Source organism: Myotis yumanensis, unplaced genomic scaffold, assembly GCF_028538775.1.
Source record: "Myotis yumanensis isolate MYYU_CA2020_CCGP unplaced genomic scaffold, mMyoYum1.0.hap1 SCAF_6, whole genome shotgun sequence".
NCBI classification, from domain to species: domain Eukaryota; kingdom Metazoa; phylum Chordata; class Mammalia; order Chiroptera; family Vespertilionidae; genus Myotis; species Myotis yumanensis.
Window position 1 is genome coordinate 48,810,558 of NW_027223757.1, and position 18,472 is coordinate 48,829,029.

At 34.0% G+C, this 18,472-nt stretch overlaps 1 protein-coding gene across 6 annotated transcripts in view; it reads left to right on the forward strand.

Moving 5' to 3' along the window:
- The window catches only part of EPHA7 (EPH receptor A7), a 173,490-nt gene that overhangs the window by 19,736 nt on the left and 135,282 nt on the right, over positions 1–18,472 (forward strand). The window contains exon 4 of one of the 6 annotated variants that reach the window (XM_070418065.1): positions 4,315–4,388. The exons of the other annotated variants lie outside the window; for them this stretch is intronic. Coding sequence (XP_070274166.1) covers positions 4,315–4,331 — 17 coding nt within the window. The 3' untranslated portion in view covers positions 4,332–4,388. Of the gene's footprint in view, positions 1–4,314; positions 4,389–18,472 lie in introns of those variants that run through there. 6 annotated transcript variants of the gene reach the window in all.

Here is an 18,472-nt window from a genome sequence, read left to right on the forward strand (position 1 = left end):
GAATCTTTTCCTGTAGTTTCATAGACTTTGGCAATAGCTTTTTATTTACCTTTCAGAAATTCTACAATATCCCCTGATTTAAAACTTTTCAGAACATACCTTCCCATCGATGAAGTGGGTTAAAGTAGTGAAAGTACATCTTCATTCTCTGCTCTGTGTCTTTACTAAGATAAAATATATAGCCTGCAACATTTTGCTCTTTTGCCTTGTTTACATGAGAGTGATTTTACATATTATAATTCGATGTTGTACAAATTAATAGCTAATTAATAAAATAATGAACTATTACTCATTATCATTGCAAAGTTTTGATCTAATCCTGGCATATTCTTCTGTTTTGAACTATAATCCATCCTTTTATGTTTCTGTTAAAATTCTTAATTAGGTATAATAAGAAATCTAGTTTTTTACCTCTTCAAATCATTCATAATGTTCATTATTTACAAAAATTGTAAAATTAAACTTTTAATATTAAACTGAGAAGAGAGTTTCATAATGGAAAGGTAAAATGGTAAAGTTAAAAATGAAAATCACTAAACTTAATATATGGCAAAACTTGCATAACTTGAATTCTAACTTTTATTTTTTTTTTGAGGTAAGAAAATCCAGATTTTGATTATAGTCCCTTATAACATTTAGGCCAGAATTACCTCTATCAGTCAATATCATAAAGGAACTCAATCAAGATATGTATGTGAATGCCTAATCAGTTAAAGTTCTTCATCCTTATTTTTTCAAAAAGCTGTATGTAGCAATTTCTGTTATTGTGTGTTTAAATCAGAGAGTGATGGAGACTTTACAACAAAGGAGATTATACTAATAATTTAAATAGGTTTTCATCCAGGAAGTCAGATTAAGGATGAATATGAAAGAGGAGCAAGGTTAGGATACTGACACAACTTCTTCTGACCTTTAATTTTTTAAGGATTTTCTGTCATTGTATATATTGCAGAGACAACAAACTACGTGTTAGGTCTGTAAAAGACAGAATAAATATTCAGGAGCCTGTGAATACAGCTCATTTAGGTTTATATGATACAAGCCGAGGCAAGGTTGGCTTGGTGAAAAACAAAGCATTCATGTATACCAGAGTTCACATTAAGCACATCTTTTATTGCAGCTACTTTTTTTCCTCACCATTTCCTAATATATGAGATGAAAACACAAAAACAAAACCATATCTGCTTCTGCATACAGACTAATCTTCACTGAAAATAATATACGTTTTATTCATATAAACCAAGATAGCATGGTTATTTATTATTCATTAATGTCAGTAGATAACTGCTTGTCATTTGGATCAGAGTGGCATCTGATAGAATGCTGACACTGATGGATGGACGTGTTCCTGAATATCTGCATAGGCAGGCCGCTTAGGTCAGCGAAACACAGAACACCACCCTGGACCTGATTGGGCATGAAGAATTTTGTTGCTGTTTTTTTTTTTTTTTTAAATCATTGCATAGTATCAAGAAGTCATTTGATTTTTAAGATTAATTTTAGATTTTTAGTATTAAAATAATCAAATAAGAGTAATAACTAATTTGATTCCCTGGTACTCTAGCTCACAATTAGAAGAAGAATTTTGATTTTGTTTATTCTGTCTTACAGAAAGATAAGTAAATAAAATTTAAAAAGCAAAAATTGATTGTTGCTTCTCAAATACATACTTGAAATTAAAAGAATTTTTCATCGAGAAATATTATTTACTTGAAAGAATAAAAATCATTGATGTACAGCTTATAGGATATTAAAGATAAAATGAACTGTGCTCTTGAATTTCTCCTTGAATGACTATCAGCATTGTATATTTTTGATGGATTCCCCAACCATAATAAGTGTTTTTATTTTAATGATAGTTGTTAATATCATATCAAAATGTTTTACTGCCAACATTTTAAAAAATAATTATTTTCAACTATAATTTGTTAATTTTCTCAATTTGAAAGAAAGCATTAGCACTTTAATATAATATACAGAATTTCAGAATTATTTAATTTAAGGTAAATAGTTTTTATTTCAAAGTAGAGGAAAATGATCATATTATATTTTGTCTGCAATTTAATAAATGGTTTAACTTGAATTATATTGGTACTATACATATCTTCATTTTTGTGAAATTTACTTTTATTTTTAGTTCTCCTTTTTAGTACTTACATTGGTATATTTTATAAATATATGTATTTATTAGCTAACTGTAATTCTAGATATATGAATATATTAAATTACATTTTGCATGGAATAAATAATGTTGGCAGTTATAATATTTTATAGCTTCAGAGTTATAAATCCATATATACTCAAAACATTTATTTTAAAAAATCTATTTGTAAGAACTTTTTATCCTGCTTATATATGCGTTTTTCAACATTTAAATTTGAGGTTAGGTAATTTCTTTACATTATTAAAAATACAAATTGGCATCTCAAAGTAATTTATTATATCATTACAGCTTCTTTATAAGATAGTAAATGTTTTTTTTTAAAAATATATTTTATTGATTTTTTACAGAGAGGAAGGGAGAGAGGTAGAGAGTTAGAAACATCGATGAGAGAGAAACATCGATCAGCTGCCTCCTGCACATCTCCTACTGGGGATGTGCCCGCAACCCAGGTACATGCCCTTGACCGGAATCGAACCTGGGACCCCTCAGTCCACAGGCCGACGCTCTATCCACCGAGCCAAACCGGTTTCGGCGATAGTAAATGTTTTTATGCATTTTTTTTATACAGGGAAGGCCATATTTCCCAATTTAGCCACTAAAAATGGAAAGCAAAATAGAGCTCTGACAATTATCAGAATATTTTCAGGTACATGCATTTTAAAAATATGGTCGTCAATAACTGCTTCTGTAAAATGACTCAGAAGCACTTCTTTCCCCTACCTACTGAACAGCTGTGCATAACATATTCTACATGCCAGTCATCACATAGACATGAGATTTTGATTTTCCCATTTAGAAGACTACCTTGAGATGATCTAAGAGTTAATTTCTACAGACAAATGACATTGGGAAACTGAGATGAATAGTTCAGCATTTTCCATGCTAACATGTTGTTTGCCTGTCTGATTGCATCCTTTCCAATAGATAGTAGAGACGTAATTCCGAAGAAAGACATCTGTGCCAAGGTTTAGCTAGCCACAAAGGGCAAGCTCTTGTGTTTAAAAGGTGGAGAATCCAATCGATGAAAATGTCTGGACCTGTTAGTGCCAATAAAGCTGAAGGCGACTGGGAAGCTCAGTGAGGGTCTTTTGTTGTAGAGATGGAAGGAGACCCAAACTTTAGGGGAGCAGGGTTAGCAAAGATCATCCATCTTCTTCAGTGGCAGCTTTCTGTCAGATTCTAACCCTGTTCAGTGGAGGAACTAAGCCTCTACTGTTGACACCAACCGATTCTCAGCCAAGTGTAAGTGAAGCTAATATTCACTGACCTTATGCATAGCAAATGAAGCCCTGTGTGTCATTTGAGGAAGAATGTTATCTGACACTTCAAAAAGTGAATGATGGACGGAATGTGTGTGTCTGTGTGTGTGTGTGTGTGTGTGTGTGTGTGTTGTTGGTCAAGTAGGCAAATACATATTCATTAGCCACTCCATAGTTTTGATTTTCACAATAGCCACAGATTCACCATTTTGACAGCAGTGTAACTCTGTGTTCTTTTCATTTCCACATCAAGATGTTTTCACAGGCTTGACTGTACTGCAGAACCAGCTCTGTTTGGCTTTCTTTAGTTTCTGTAACAGTGTCTAGTCACAGAGGAGAAGATTCTGTTTTCCCTAATAATAGAGATAAATTTCAAGAAAATTCTGAGTAACTAGTTCACATTCAAAACATAATGAAGCAGAATATATTTCTTTATGATTATAAAAAGTGGATTGCTCCCATTAGGGTGCAAGTCAGAAAGGCTTCATTTTATCATTTGAAAGCATTATCTAAAAACTCATTTTCTTTTTAGTTAGTAATGCATGTTACACCCTATTCGTTTTTCTTAATCTATAAAGCAAGATTTTGCTATATTTTTCTTACTGAGGACTATATTTTAAATTGTATATTGTGCATATTCTTGCTCTGGAGGTTTTTCCATAGTACTTTAAAATTTTTTCTTACGAAAAATGAGGGTTAAAATGTACTAGTGGGCATAAATACCCATTATATAAACAATATTAAGTAATTATGTACACTGTAACTAAATATTACCACAGACAAAAATAGAATACTTGTAATAAGTATAAAACAATCATTTTATAGAATGTGTGGAATTTAAGGACTTATGGGGAAATACTAGTACATTAAAGCATAGTGTTGAATTTTCAGAGTTCCATGGAAGGTGACTATCTGACATGGTGGATTTCATGAGAATCACCAGGACAGATCTGCATCTAATTGACATCAATCATGTTTGAACTGAAAATAAACAGTTGTGAAATTTTTGGAATCTGTGTATTGATTTTTGTTCACCTCATCAGTCTTGTGTATTTGTACTTATTAAAGGAGGAGGCATGTTTTCTGTTCTACCAAACTTGAAAAGGCAGCGTTTGATCAGGAAGATGTATTCTTCTTATTTTCTTTTGCAAGTAACTAAAATCAGATGAGCTCATACACAAAGTTTTCTCCTGGAAGTGTTCCAGAACCTAATCATACAAAGACACTAAACATGTGTATAGTCAATTCTTATTTTTCCTCTCACATTTGTCTGAAGCCAAGCACCCTTCTAAGTAAAATGAAGCTGAAAGACCAGAGAGAAATTACCCCAGTTGATAGTAACTTCACTGAATTGTGACATTTCTGTCTCATCATTTATTGTCTGCAGGATTTAACATTGATGTACATATAAAACACAAGTATGAGAGTTGTAGTTTTATTTATGAATTTTAAACACTATCTGCACATACAGTTACTAAATTCAGTCAATGAATCAATTTTTTTCAAAATGAGTACTCTGACCAAGACTGACTCCATAGGTTTGTTATTGTTAACCAGTAACAATAGCGGTGATGATGGGGGAAAGGGGAGGGTGGGCTAAATTAAGCTGATTTTCAAATATCTTGAATTGCATTACTTTATACAAAGGACCCTCCAGATAAATCCAATGGACACAAATGCACACAAACTACTCCAGAAATGATACTCCTGGTGGTATTTTTTTCTAAATGATCTACACAATATAGTAACTCCCATAAACATTTGTGAAAAGCTGTCTGGAGTACAGATATAACTTTGCTTAATTTTTTTTATATCATGTTGTGGATTTTTTAGACTTCTTCAGAAATATCAAAGAATTTCCATAGTAGAAGAAAATAAAGAAGAATTGGTTTAAAAGGCAGTAGATTTTGCTTCATGGAATCACTGGTTAATGGATTTAGCCAGCTGTTTGAATCTAAATTGAAAAAGCCAATTGTACTTTATGATCTGCAGGAGTCAGATTCGATTAGTAACACTAAAGTTTAGAAACCAAAGTGTCATTTCATGCTGCTATTAAATCTCAGCCCCTTTGCCCTTAGAACTTACAAAGTTCAGTCCACTTAAGTCCTGCAAGCCCAGTGTAGGGTTTTTAAAATATGTGAATCAGTGTGTTATGATGTCATCAAGGCCTTCAGTGACTTTCTAAAATAAATCCTTGCTGAGCCATTTGAGCCAGTGGTGTCATCTCACAGAATTTCTCAGCTTATTCAGGATTGGAAACTTCTTCGAGACTAGGAAGGTACTAAACATCACTCGTATACTAATATAACAATCAATTGGGCAACATTACTCAACGTTATACTAGGTGCTATGTTTACATACAATACTGATTATATTTCAGATTCGTAAGAACCAAACAATGATTGAAATAATTGGGATTCCTTGAGTCCTGTTAGAAAGCCACAATTGCTGAGGGCTATGATTTTAAAAAGATGCCAGTAGAGGATTATTAAAGATGCCTAAGCAAATCATGCCACTGCAGTATGAATTATGATTTGTTCAAACAGGTCTTAAAATGAGTTTCAAAGATCTCTAAATTCAATCAGACTGTAGAATCAGTGAATCTTTTACAAGAGTTGAGTGTTATTATTGCCATATATTATTAAATGAAATGAGACATTTTGTCCTCATTAGTATTTTGTGATTCGTATAAGAAATCACTATAAATTTATTTAATAAATAAGTTTATATAAATGTTAAAAAATTCTTCCTAATAAAAATGTTCTTCTGTTTTCAAAGAAAAATGGAAATATTTTAGGTAAACATTAATTCTTAATTTTTCATTTCATCATTTTATTATTCATTTTTAAGACCTTACATGGGAAATGTATGATATCAAAATAGACATGTTTTTAAAAATAATACATTGTGTGTTATTGTGTCAAGTGGGCTTGACATGCTTATATTTTTAAATATAAAAAAAGTTACTTTGTGTTTAACCTCCCCCACTGCACCCCAAAGTAAGTCTTTTCCTTGGTAGTAATTTTTTATACTGTGCTAAAATATACTGTTACTTTGGTATCTTGAAGAAGCAGTTTATGAAAAAATCCTGCAAATGGGTGGTATTCAGTTTTAAATGCTTTGGGTTTGTTTTTCCTGTTTAAAAAAGTACAGAGAAAATGGACAGGTTATTTGTAGTATAATCACTTGAAGAATCATCAGGTGAGTAGTGACATCTCTGTGAGCCATGGGAGTTGTTTTTTCCTTGTTTCAATCTGGAGGAAAAAATAAACCAGCAGTTCCAATCCTTGGTCTGACATTTCACAAGACAACTGAAAAGGTAACCATCCCTTTGAGGGCATGGTTGATTTTACTTCTGATTCTTTCTGTGCTACAGGGATCAAGGATTTCTGGTGAAGCTTGACCTGTGTTTGAGGTCAGGGAAAGTGGGGGATTTTTCCTTTCTCTTACCTGCATGTCTCTGAAGTTATGTTGGATGAGAGTTTACTCTGCACTGCTTCATCAGCGTGGCTTTTTTGAAAGTTGTGAAAGAATCTTGAGATGGAAAGATTTGGGTGGTAAAATTGCTTTTTCTGTAGAACAGGAGACTACTATATAATTTTTAAAATTTTAGATTGTAATGTAGAATTCTGGAAAAATTTTGTGTCCTTTTATATTGAAGGAAATTGTCTAATGCTGACTAGTGCTCCAAAGTATAATAATTATAATGGATTTAAGTCCAATCAGAGTTCAGATCTTTGGTTTTTAGTTTTAGATTTTCTATTTACTAAACCATGAGTTTAATTTTTATTCCTTTTTAAAAAAAATATTTTTATTGATTTCAGAGAGAAAGGTATAGAAACATCAATGATGAGAGAGAATCATTGATCAGCTGCCTCCTGCACACCCCATATGGGATCAAGCCTGCAATCTGGGCATGTGCCCTGACTGGAATTGAACCATGACCTCCCGGTTCATAGGTCAACGCTCAACCACTGAGCCTCACTGGCTGGGCTTATTCCATTTTTAATTAGCTGGAAGTTAAATGAGGAAGAAATAGGTTAGAATAGTGGATTATTTTATTCTGTTGCTCTTTTATCTAATTAAATAACTAACCAGCTTTCTCCATTTCTCCCTCCCATCCTTCCACCTTTCTTAATGTTATATATATATATATATATATATATATATATATATATATAGTTCATAACTACATAGATATATTCATAAATATATAGGCAGTTATCTCAGGTCCACAGGGTTTGCAGTAGTAGATGCGTTCTTACTTGTATCTTTCCTTTCTTTGTGACTGAGGAATTTGTTTGTTGAGTTCTGTCCTGTTCATGCTACTTCCCTCAGGCCCTCCTCTGTCTTGCTCTCCTAGGGTATTAAAGTTACTATGTTTTTGTTTATTTCTTAGACAGTGGTATCACATTAGTAGTTTTTCTGGTGAAGGTGACACTGAAGTTTCCATTCATGCTTCCATACCTGTAATGACGTTTCTTGCCTTCAAGGTAGAGATGCTTGTTTTGGAATCTCTATGAACCTCTGGAGGGTTAGTCTCTGGTGTAAAGTTCCTGAGGGATTGTTCTCCTTACAGTGTACTCGAATCAAGGCTACACGTATTGTTAAGCTAGATTTCAATATTTGTTGACAATTTAAATTATTGTCAAATTTTAATGCATTTTAGTGAGACAAAATGATGAAACTGACAGGAATCTAATATATAGGGGGATTAGGGATTCTTTAATGCTGCATGGAGAGTAGATCAAACCAAAAAAATGTTGGCTTTAACAAAAATTCAGTACTAAAAATGCTATTGGGAAAAGATGCTTGGAGTATAAAAACAATTCAATTTAGTTCAAGGAACATTTCTTGAGTGCTTTTTGTTTATAGATTACTGTGATAAATGTGTTAGTGAGAGAGAAATTTATGAGTTTATAGATTGGCAAAAACACTTAAAATGAATAAGGCTCACGTCAAGCAGTAAATGTTTAAATCCATTTGAGAAATTAATTTCCACCTTATATATATTTTTCCTTTTAAAATGTCTAACAAACAGAAAAGTACAAAGAATAGCCCAATGAACACTCTAATGGTCTTCAGACTCTCCAATATTTAAAATATTGCCACATTTTTATTTGCTCCCCCTTTCTCACTCTTGTGTGTGTATATTACATATTTATATATCATATATTTATATGTCCCATATTTATATATCTTTCTCCTGGCTGAACCATTTAAAAGTAAGTTGCTGATGTAATTACATTTAACTCCTAAATATTCCAGCATTCTTTCCCAAAAGACATTCTTCTATGTAAACATGCTACTATATTTCAAATGCAAGAACTTTGCTATTTGTTGAGAAATTTAATAAAGTATTCCTATGCTAATTTCCATTTGCCTCAAGCTTTCTCTTATAGCTGATTTTTTTTTCCAATTCAAGATACATTTAAGGATCTCATCACTGTTTCGCTAGCATATTTCCTTTCTTCCCTGTTAATCTAAAACTTTCCCTCAAATTTTTTTTCTCACTTTACCCACTTTTTAAAAAAGAATCTAGATCAGTTATTTCTTAGAATAATACCACATTGTAGATTTTCCTGGCTGTCTTCTCATTGTTAGATTCAATTTAAAGTTCTTGGCAGAGATACAGCATAGTTGAGGTGTTTTACTTTCGGTTCTATCACATATTGTCAACTTATCCCCTTACTTGTGATGCTAAGTTTGATGACTTGGTTAAGGTTATATAACTGTACATTTACTGTTTTCCCTTTATAATTATTCAATAAGCTATTCAGTGAAACTTAAAAGACATTACAATTTTCAAATTCCTTCACAAATTTTCGCCCTTGCTTTATTATTCATTTATAATAGCAAGTGAAATCATTTATTACAATGGTAGTTGCAAATTTTTGGTTTTCTAATTTTCTTATTTCTTCTATATTTCATGGTTTGTTTTATTTTGTAAGAAAGAGTTTTTGTTCTTCCTAGTCCCATTTTTTTCCCAGTGATATGGACTCACAAATTCTAATAAGATAATAATTCTCTAGTTAAAGAAGAATGCTTTCTACTTAAAGAAGAATGAAAATGAATATTAATTATATACTTTAATGTCATATTTTTAAAGATTGAAATTCTCACCCAGATCTTTCAGCCTTTGTTCTATTATTTTTTACTTTTTTTTTTGCCTCTGATGAGAAATTTAATGTATCTTTATTGTTACGCCTACTTTATAATGAGTGAATAAGTATTTTATCCTCAGGGGACTTTTTGAGACATCTTTCATATTTGGAACATAACCCAATTAAAATAATTAAATAGTCTGGTGTGACTCAGTGGCTGAATGTCAACGCATGCATGCACCAAGAGGTTGCAAGTTCGATTCCAGCTCAGAATTTTGGGCTCCATGCCCAGCAGGGGGTGTGCAGAAGGCAGCCAATTGATGATGATGTTTCTCTCTCATCGATGTTTCTATCTCTGTCCCTTTCTCTCTCTCTAAAATCAATAAAAACATATTTAACTATACGTATTTAGTGGTTAAAATATTTCTTCTGGACTAAAGATGCACAGAAGTGCAAGTTCAGAATCTGTCACTACTTAGATGTGTGAGGGGGCAAGCTGCTTCATCTCTCAAGTCCTTGGTCTCCTAAATTTAAATGGGGAATGTTAACAGTATCTATTTCAAGACATTGTGTATGGACCAAATGATCTAACATACATACAACACCTGTACATGTGTAGTGGAAGATAAATATGCATAAAAACTGGATGATGTTTGCCAAGCATTTAGCACAGTGTCAAACACATGGTAAATTATCAATAAATGTTGGCAATAATTGTTATTCTAAAAATTGCTCACTGTATTTCTATTTTGGTAAAAGATGCTGGAAATGATCCAGAAGCCTAGTTAATTCTACCTTCATGTAATATCTTCAATCTACCCAACCCATTTTTTCCCATCCTATTGCCATCAAGTTCAAGTTCTTGTCTTATCTTCCTTAAAGAATATCAGTAGCTGCCTAATTTTTTGTTTGTATTTGATTTTACTCCCTTTCAATTTTTCTACTTCTCCCCAGTAATCTTTTAAAATGCAAATGCAATCATGTCATGACTTTCTTTAAACATATTTACTCAAGTAGTTACCAAGATAGTTCTTATCATCTTACTCAAAATTCTTTTTTACTTGCCTCTGTTTCTTTTTATGCCCATTACTTAACTGTACTGAATAATTTGAGAAATCTGAAATGCTTTATCTCCCCTTGTGATCTTCAGATATTGTAATTATTGTAATTTTCTGCCTAGATTGTCATCTCTTTTTGGAAGATCTTTTTAAATCTTATCTTTCTCCACTCTCCTTACGTTCTCTTCCCCACAAGTTCACAGCCATGGGATCAGACAGGTTTCCAGTGTGCATCAGTTTTATTGTAATGTGCCCATTAGATTGTAGGTTACTACAGAATAATGACATTTCTTTATATCCATTAAAAATGGCACCCGACCTGGCTCATCCTATCTACTCAGTAAATAGAAGAGGAAGGATTAAACATAAACATGTAGTTACCTAGTTCACTTCTATACAACAGAACACAAAAATCACATTTCTTATTGAATGTTCAATTAATTGCTCTTTAACAGTTAAGTACCAGCAAGTAATTTCAATGATGATAATGATGATTATATAGACTCTCTTCTAAGGCAAAAAAAAAGACTTTTGACTCTGAAAATGGAAATACCAACCTAAGTGTCTGAGAATAGGAAATTAAATGTATTATGGGCTTGGCCAGTGTGGCTCAATGGTTGAATGTTGACCTATGAACAAGGAGATCATGGTTTGATTCCCGGTCATGGTACATGCCCAGCTTTCGGGCACGATCCCCTGGCGGGGTATGCAGGAAGCAGCCAAACAATGATTCTCTCTGATCATTGATGTTTCTATCTCTCCTTCCCTATCCCCTCCTCTCTCTGAAATCAATAAAAACATTTTTAAAAAAAGTATTATAGGATATCCATCAAATTAAATCTAGTGTAGAATATCAAATCATGTCATTAAATTATAATTGTTTACATGGACAGTTGTTAACAATATTAGGCTAAGAAAAAAATGATACATAAAGAGGTGTGATACCACTTTTAGAGAATGCCTGGGAAAATATACATAAAATTATTAATGTGGATCCTCTGTGGCCAGTGGGATATAGGTTACATTTATTTTTCTTTGGATTATTCTATCTTTAGTTTTTTTGCATTGATCATATATTACTATACATATATATGTCTGTGTGTATACACACAAATCTATGTAATCTATAATTTCACAAAGCAAAAGAAGTAGCGTGGATAGAACACAACAAAATTAACCCATTTTAGTCTCATTAACATGGGGGGTACAAGTACTTTTCGTGGTTGCTGTTTAAAAATATGGGCTACTACTCCAGTTAAATACAGGGAAATTTAATGTATCTTTATTGTTATACATAAACATTGATGCTAAGTTTGATGACTTAGTTAACTCATGCTAAGTTTAATATTTTCTGGAATATTTTTGTATCAATTAAAAAGCACACAACCTAAATCAATTTAGTAAATACTCCACCATAAATATAGAGGGAAAACAGGGACTCTGTGGGCTTTAAAAAGTATCAAGTATTTATGATTTCTTTCTGACTGCTGGATGACAGAGTAGATTAAACATAAAGTACACAAAATACATATAAAATACATAGAACTCTGTGTGTGTATACCTATGCACACATATATATTTTATTCTTGTAGGTTACTAGTCCTTGAGTTGTAGCTGTTACTAATAAGCTAGTATACATTTGCAGTCAATTGCATTGTTTTGTGTCAGTGAATATCGCTTATAGAATACGCTGTAAATGAGTAGCATGGATTTTAATAGGTTTTATATATGAACTAGAGGCCCGGTGCATGAAATTTGTGTACTGGGGGTTGGGGTTCCCTCAGCCCAGCTTGCCCCTCAGTCTGGGAGCCCTCAATGGATGTCCTACTGATGGTCACAGTCTGGCAGCAGAGGCTCGGAGCAGGCATCGTGTGTGTGTGTGTGTATGTGTGTGTATGTGTCTGCTGCTGCCCCAGCTGCACCATGTAGGCTCGGAGCAGTTGCCCTGTGTGTGTGTGTGTGTGTGTGTCTCCCCACTGGGGGTCTTCCCCCAGCCACATTGGAGGCTCAGAGTAGGCTCTGTGTGTGTGTGTGTGTGTATGTGTGTGTGTCTGCTGGGGGCCTGCCCCCAGCCACACCCTGGAGGCTTGTAGCAGGCGCCCTCTCTGTTGATCTCTCAGGCTCCTGGCCTGTACTGCCTGTTGTACTCTCCCTTGAGCTGTGGCCAGGGTGGCGTGCTGCCTACAGGCTGCGCTCTCCTGCTCACGGATCGCCATGGTGACCCAGGAGCAGGTGCACACGGGGGCTGCCTACAAGCCACAGTTTCCTGCTCACCAATCGCTGGATCGCCAGCGCACCTGGGGTCAGGCCCTGCTGGGTGCTCCCTGTGGGCGACACTTTCCTGCTCTCTAATCGCCATGGTGTCCCGACTGGGGGCGGGGCTTAGGCAGCGATTGCACTGCCTAAGCCCCACTGCCCAGGGCTGCACACAGGGCCGGGATGGTGGCTCGAGCTGTCCCGCCCTGCCTGTAGTATGCAAATTAGCCGCCATCTTTGTTGGCGGCTAATTTGCATATCGTGCTGTTTAGCCAAAGGGAGGTGTAGCAAAGGTACGGTCAATTACCATCTTTGTCTATTATTAGATAGGATTCTCCAAAGGTAAATGTATTGTGTGAGGAAGAAATTGGTGCATAATTGCATTTTAATTCCAGAAGGAAAGCCAAACTAATTATAAAATTGCAGCAATCATCTTTAATGGCATATTAAATCTTGCCATATTCTGTACATTACACATACATTTTTATTTGTCATGAAACTAATTTTTTATTGTCTAATATGACATGTTTAAAATCTCTGTGTTTCTTAGTCCAACTAAAAATACAGTTTTTAACTTTCATGTCTAACTTTCATTAGGTTTGTTTTAAGGAACTAACACTTGTTTTCATAACAGACTATACTAAATATTTTAGGGTGATAAATCATCTGTGAATCAGATGATAAAGTATAGTTTATTAGTTCTTTAAAAGATATATACATGTGCAGCCTCTAGCCCTGCTTTGTTCTGTATAATTTTGGAATATCAGCCTTCTCTACTCAGATGCTCAAGTGTTAGACAACATTTGAGGATTTTGATCTTAGACGCTTCTGCTGCACCGGGAAATTTGTGATTAGTAGAGAAGACAGAAAAGGCTGCCCCACAGCTCGTGTTTTCCCATCACAACTGCTGTTGCCCACTGTAAGAGCTGTATCCTGAAAACATCTGCTCCTACTGACATCCCGCCCCCAAATTTATCTCTCCATCCATTAGCTGGAAAAAAGAATCAGAAAAACATGATGAAACTGTACTGAGCATCTATTTTGTGCACTTTTAAGGTAGATTATATTTTCATCAAAATATAAATGTTTAAATAACTAGTTACACTATAATTTAGAAAGTGGTAAATTGTGTACATATTCTCATTAAGTGAGGAAACATTTCAACTGTAGGAAAAAATAAAGGCTTGCAGGAGATGGTATGTACTTGAGTTTTAATAGACAGATGTGAAACCATAGAAAGGCACTCCAGGGCTGGTGAACATTATGAGTAAAGGTGGGGCATGTGTGAAATTGCAGGTCCTATTTGGTGATCAGATAGCTGTGGTGTTTGTGAAAAGGATTAGATAGTGGTAAAGCTAGGAAAATGGAAGATAAGTTGGATTAAATCTTGGGTAGAGAGCTTTCTATGTTACAGTATTAAGGAATTATCTACCTTTTGTACTTATGGTGAAATCATCAAGAATTTTTAAGGGGGGGCATAGAATCAAGGTTGTGCTGTAGTAATAACTTTTGAAGTTGAAGACTGGATTAGAAGTGAGAGCAACTGAAAGCCACAGCATGTTTTGGAGTGACTCATGGTAAAGACTGAATAAAGACCCAGTTACTGAGAATGGGAGGGAAGGGATGTGTTACAGACACATTATGGAGGTAAAACTAATGCCTAGAAAAACAAGATATTAAAGATGAAACATGAGCTTATTTTTTACCACTATCTTTTGTAAGCCCACTTCATTTTAGCCAAACTAACTTAGTTTGTCAATAGTTTCTAAATGTTGCTCTTACTTTTTGGTTGCAATATTTTTATTGTGCTTGTTTTATTTTCCTGACACTCCTTTTCTTCCATATCCTCCTAATATATTCATATATTGTGTGTCCATCAAAAACTCAAGTGTTCACTCTTCTAGGTAGCCCTCTCTGATTTTCATGGTCATATTAATCTCTCCTCCTGTCTTAAAAATCCAGAATATTTTATTTGTATATTTCTTATGAAAAATCAGTTGACTCTAAGATATTGTATTTTAGTGCTGAGGAGCAAGCACTTTGGAGCCAAATTCATATCTGACTACTTACTAGCTGTGACCTTGGGCAAATTACTTAACCTCATATAGACTCAGTTTCTTCCTCTTAAATTGGGGACTCATGATAGAATCTGTGGAGTCTGAGTGATATCCAATATTAAATTATATAAGGCATATGTCTTACTGAGTGACATCCCAGGCACAAAATAGGTGTTTGATAAATATATTAGATGTTGTGCAAGACGATATGAATTACCTAAAGATTTAAGGCAGTGGGGAATGAGAGTCTCCCATCAAATAATGGGTTAGTCAAATTAAGCATTCTTAATGCCGGCTCTTAAAATAGGATAAAGACTTTGATTAGGTGCAGTGGTCAAAGAAGGAAAAAGTAGTTTTAAATACCCACTTTTGCTGAATTCTCACCCTTAATCAGAAAACCAGGTAGTCTGGGCTTCTCCCCTGAAGTGAATGTGGCTGTAGATGTGGCTGTGTGTAGTGTTAGTGATCTCTCTTGAAAGTGACTTGGGTATGCTAGGTCCTTGTCAGAGATTTTTGTGAAAATAGAAGTAGTTGAAAAAGCTGGGAAGACTAGTTCAATTATATCCTGGTAAGAGAGTTTTCTTACCGATGGGTAAGCAGTGTCTCATTATTTAACAATGATGAGGGCAGAAACCAACTCTAAGTGATCCAAGGAATGAATGGTAACGTGAGAAAATGGCTGGAAAGAAAATAGACAGTTGTCATGAAGAAAAGAGATAAACAACAAGGTAAACTTGTTAGGAGAGGGGTACAAGGTCTCTCATTATTTGGATGGTCCACATAATCCCCCCTCCCACCCTATTGAGGGTTTATAATGTGAAACAAAGTTTTGAGAGGTCAGTATTAATCACTTTTTTTTCCAAAGTTTTCTAAACTTATTTATAAAATGTGGATAGTTGACTTTATGTAATTTGTAGTAATATTCATAGCAATGCTTGGAAACACAGTAGGGGAAATGATCATCTAGGGTCATTGAAGGAGAAGGGCAAAAAGGCAGAATTAAAGTGGACAAGGAACAAGATTCAAGGCTGAGATCAAAGTGAGAAATTTCAGTTTGTGCCTGGGAAATGAAAAAATTCTGATTGATGATGATGGCTTAAGTATGGCTGTGCTGGTTGACAGATGGTGATGTTATCAATTTATCTCGCCAAAGATGGAGCAGAAAAATTGGAATGAGAGGATCACAGGGTATAAGAAAAAGAAAAGAAAAGAAAAGAAAAAGGAGTAATCTGTCACAGAATTCTAGAATGTAATCATCTTTTCTCCTAACTTATTAGCTCATTGGTTTCAACAACCTTTGATATAGCATTTCTAAGCTTTTTATCTTGTGGTTAAATCTGTGATTAACTTGTTAATGTTCTCCAGTTGTTAGAATTACTAAATACATGGGTAATAATCAGAATACCCAAAGAAGCAGCTTATCTGCCCTATAGAATAAATCAAACTGAGAGGTCCTTGTTTTTAAGGACACAGTTTGAAATGAAGAGGATTTTCTAGAATGGAAATCTTTAGTTTGTTTCAGAGCAGGTAGTAAAAACACAATATGATTTCTTAAAAACATATTGCATTAGACCTTACTTGTGTTTCCCACAATTTCTCTTCAGTTTCCAATTATAAAAATGAAATATGTATCACTTACCTAATAACTTAAAATAATAGCTTGTTTGTATTGCTTATTTTCCTTTTAACTTAAAATTTGTTATCTTAGAATGTTCTCAAATTATAATTGTGTAGCCAAGGGCAGATTACATGGAGCACTGAAAGTAAATAGCAAATAGTTAAATTTTTCTCAGAAAAATCTACTTCAGATTTCTTACTAAAGAGGACTTCATTATTTTTAAAGAGGATGCTTTCTGAAAATATTCAGGAGGAATTGCTTAATGGTAACGGAAACAAACAAAAACATGAAAACAAGGCCATTACCTTCTGCAGAGCTTTTAATAGTTACAGTGAAAAATTAGGGCCACCTGCCATGTTGAATTTTATAAGTATGAATGATGTAGAGGCACTTGCCAATACATTCATGAATAAGTGAGAAAAGAGGGGTTTTATATAGTAAGGCAAACCTTCAAATGGAATTAATAAAAGACAAGGCTTTTCTTGACTGGGTGGAAAGTTATCTGCTATATAGAAAGGCCCACTGAATGAAACATTTGTCCTCAAATTTCTTTTAATCTGCTGTGAGGTTCTGCCTGTTACCTCACTTGGAATAATGTGCCAGTTTTGTAAGGATAAAGAGAATTTTATCCTTTCTTCGTTCCTTTAGCTTCTTGATGCAGCATTTCCTTGAATTTCACAGTACCTGCCTGTTTTTTAGCAGCTCTAATTTCAGACTATCACTTTCCTGGACGACAGTGTAAAAACTGATATTCTCATCTCCTTGATGGAGAATATTCAAGAAATGCAATCCCAGTGAGAATCCTGCTTACTAATGGATATTTCTTTCTCCAGGCATCTTAAAAAAATCTTTTTCTGTCTCAACTCTTTAATACCTCCTGTTTTTTTACAAAAACATATTAAAAGGCTTGGTATCCAAGGAGGAATGCTTTTGTGGTAGCATATTGCTTTTGTATTATATATTGTAAGTGGTTATTGTTCACAACTCACACCTGAATAGTTCGAGTTGAAGTATTTTTCTTTGCCCCTACAAAAATATTTATTTTTGTCCTGTGACTATTTAGAACTGAAGTGCAAGAGTTAGGGGGAGGTATAATAGGGCTTGACTTATTTGGTGTTTTATGCTTTGCTTTTCAAAATTGATTGGGTATTGTTCTTATAGATTGAAATGTATTCAATGGAAATAATAAAAGATTTTATAAATGCATTAGAGATTGTTTTGTAACTGTGGCAAGGTACCCAGGTTCTTAGCACTAAGCAAGGATACTTTAGCATGGAGGAAGGTTAAAAAAAAACACCACCAACAAAATTCGTACAGTTTTAAACTCAGTTTTAAGCAAGTTGTTACTGTGAAATATATTGATTTTAACTCCCTTGTAAGAACATTAGCAAAGGAGCTGGCTAGTAAAATTTCCCAAATCTCCAAATTTCAGAACTTTGATTATATCTAGGTTATTTAGTTACTATAATGGTATAGGGAAGCTAATTTTACTAAGGGGCTCATCGCTGTAATTTCAGGACCTCTTAGAAAGCCATTTCCTATTGTTATTATCTCATTGTAGTGACTATGGTGACATTCATGTTGTCATTATTAAAATTCCCCTTTTATTCTTGAAAGGGTCCTGGTTTGGATAATAAATTATATAGTCATCTTCCATATAAAGGTTTGGCTTCCCCTTTCAACACATCTTGTGTGTTTCAAAAGCAATCACTTTTTAAACCGTATTCTTGCATATTGTAGCTTTTTAAAAATATAAATTTATTTTTCCCCCTTGACCTTCTCCCTGCCTCCCCTAAAAAAAAAGAGACATATGTAATACTCTGTAATACTTTAAGCAATACAACAAAATTAAAAAACAAAAAACAAATATATATATATATATATATATATATATAAAAATTTATTGTTACCTATCATATCCAAAATAAATTTACTAGTGTATATGAGTAACTGGTA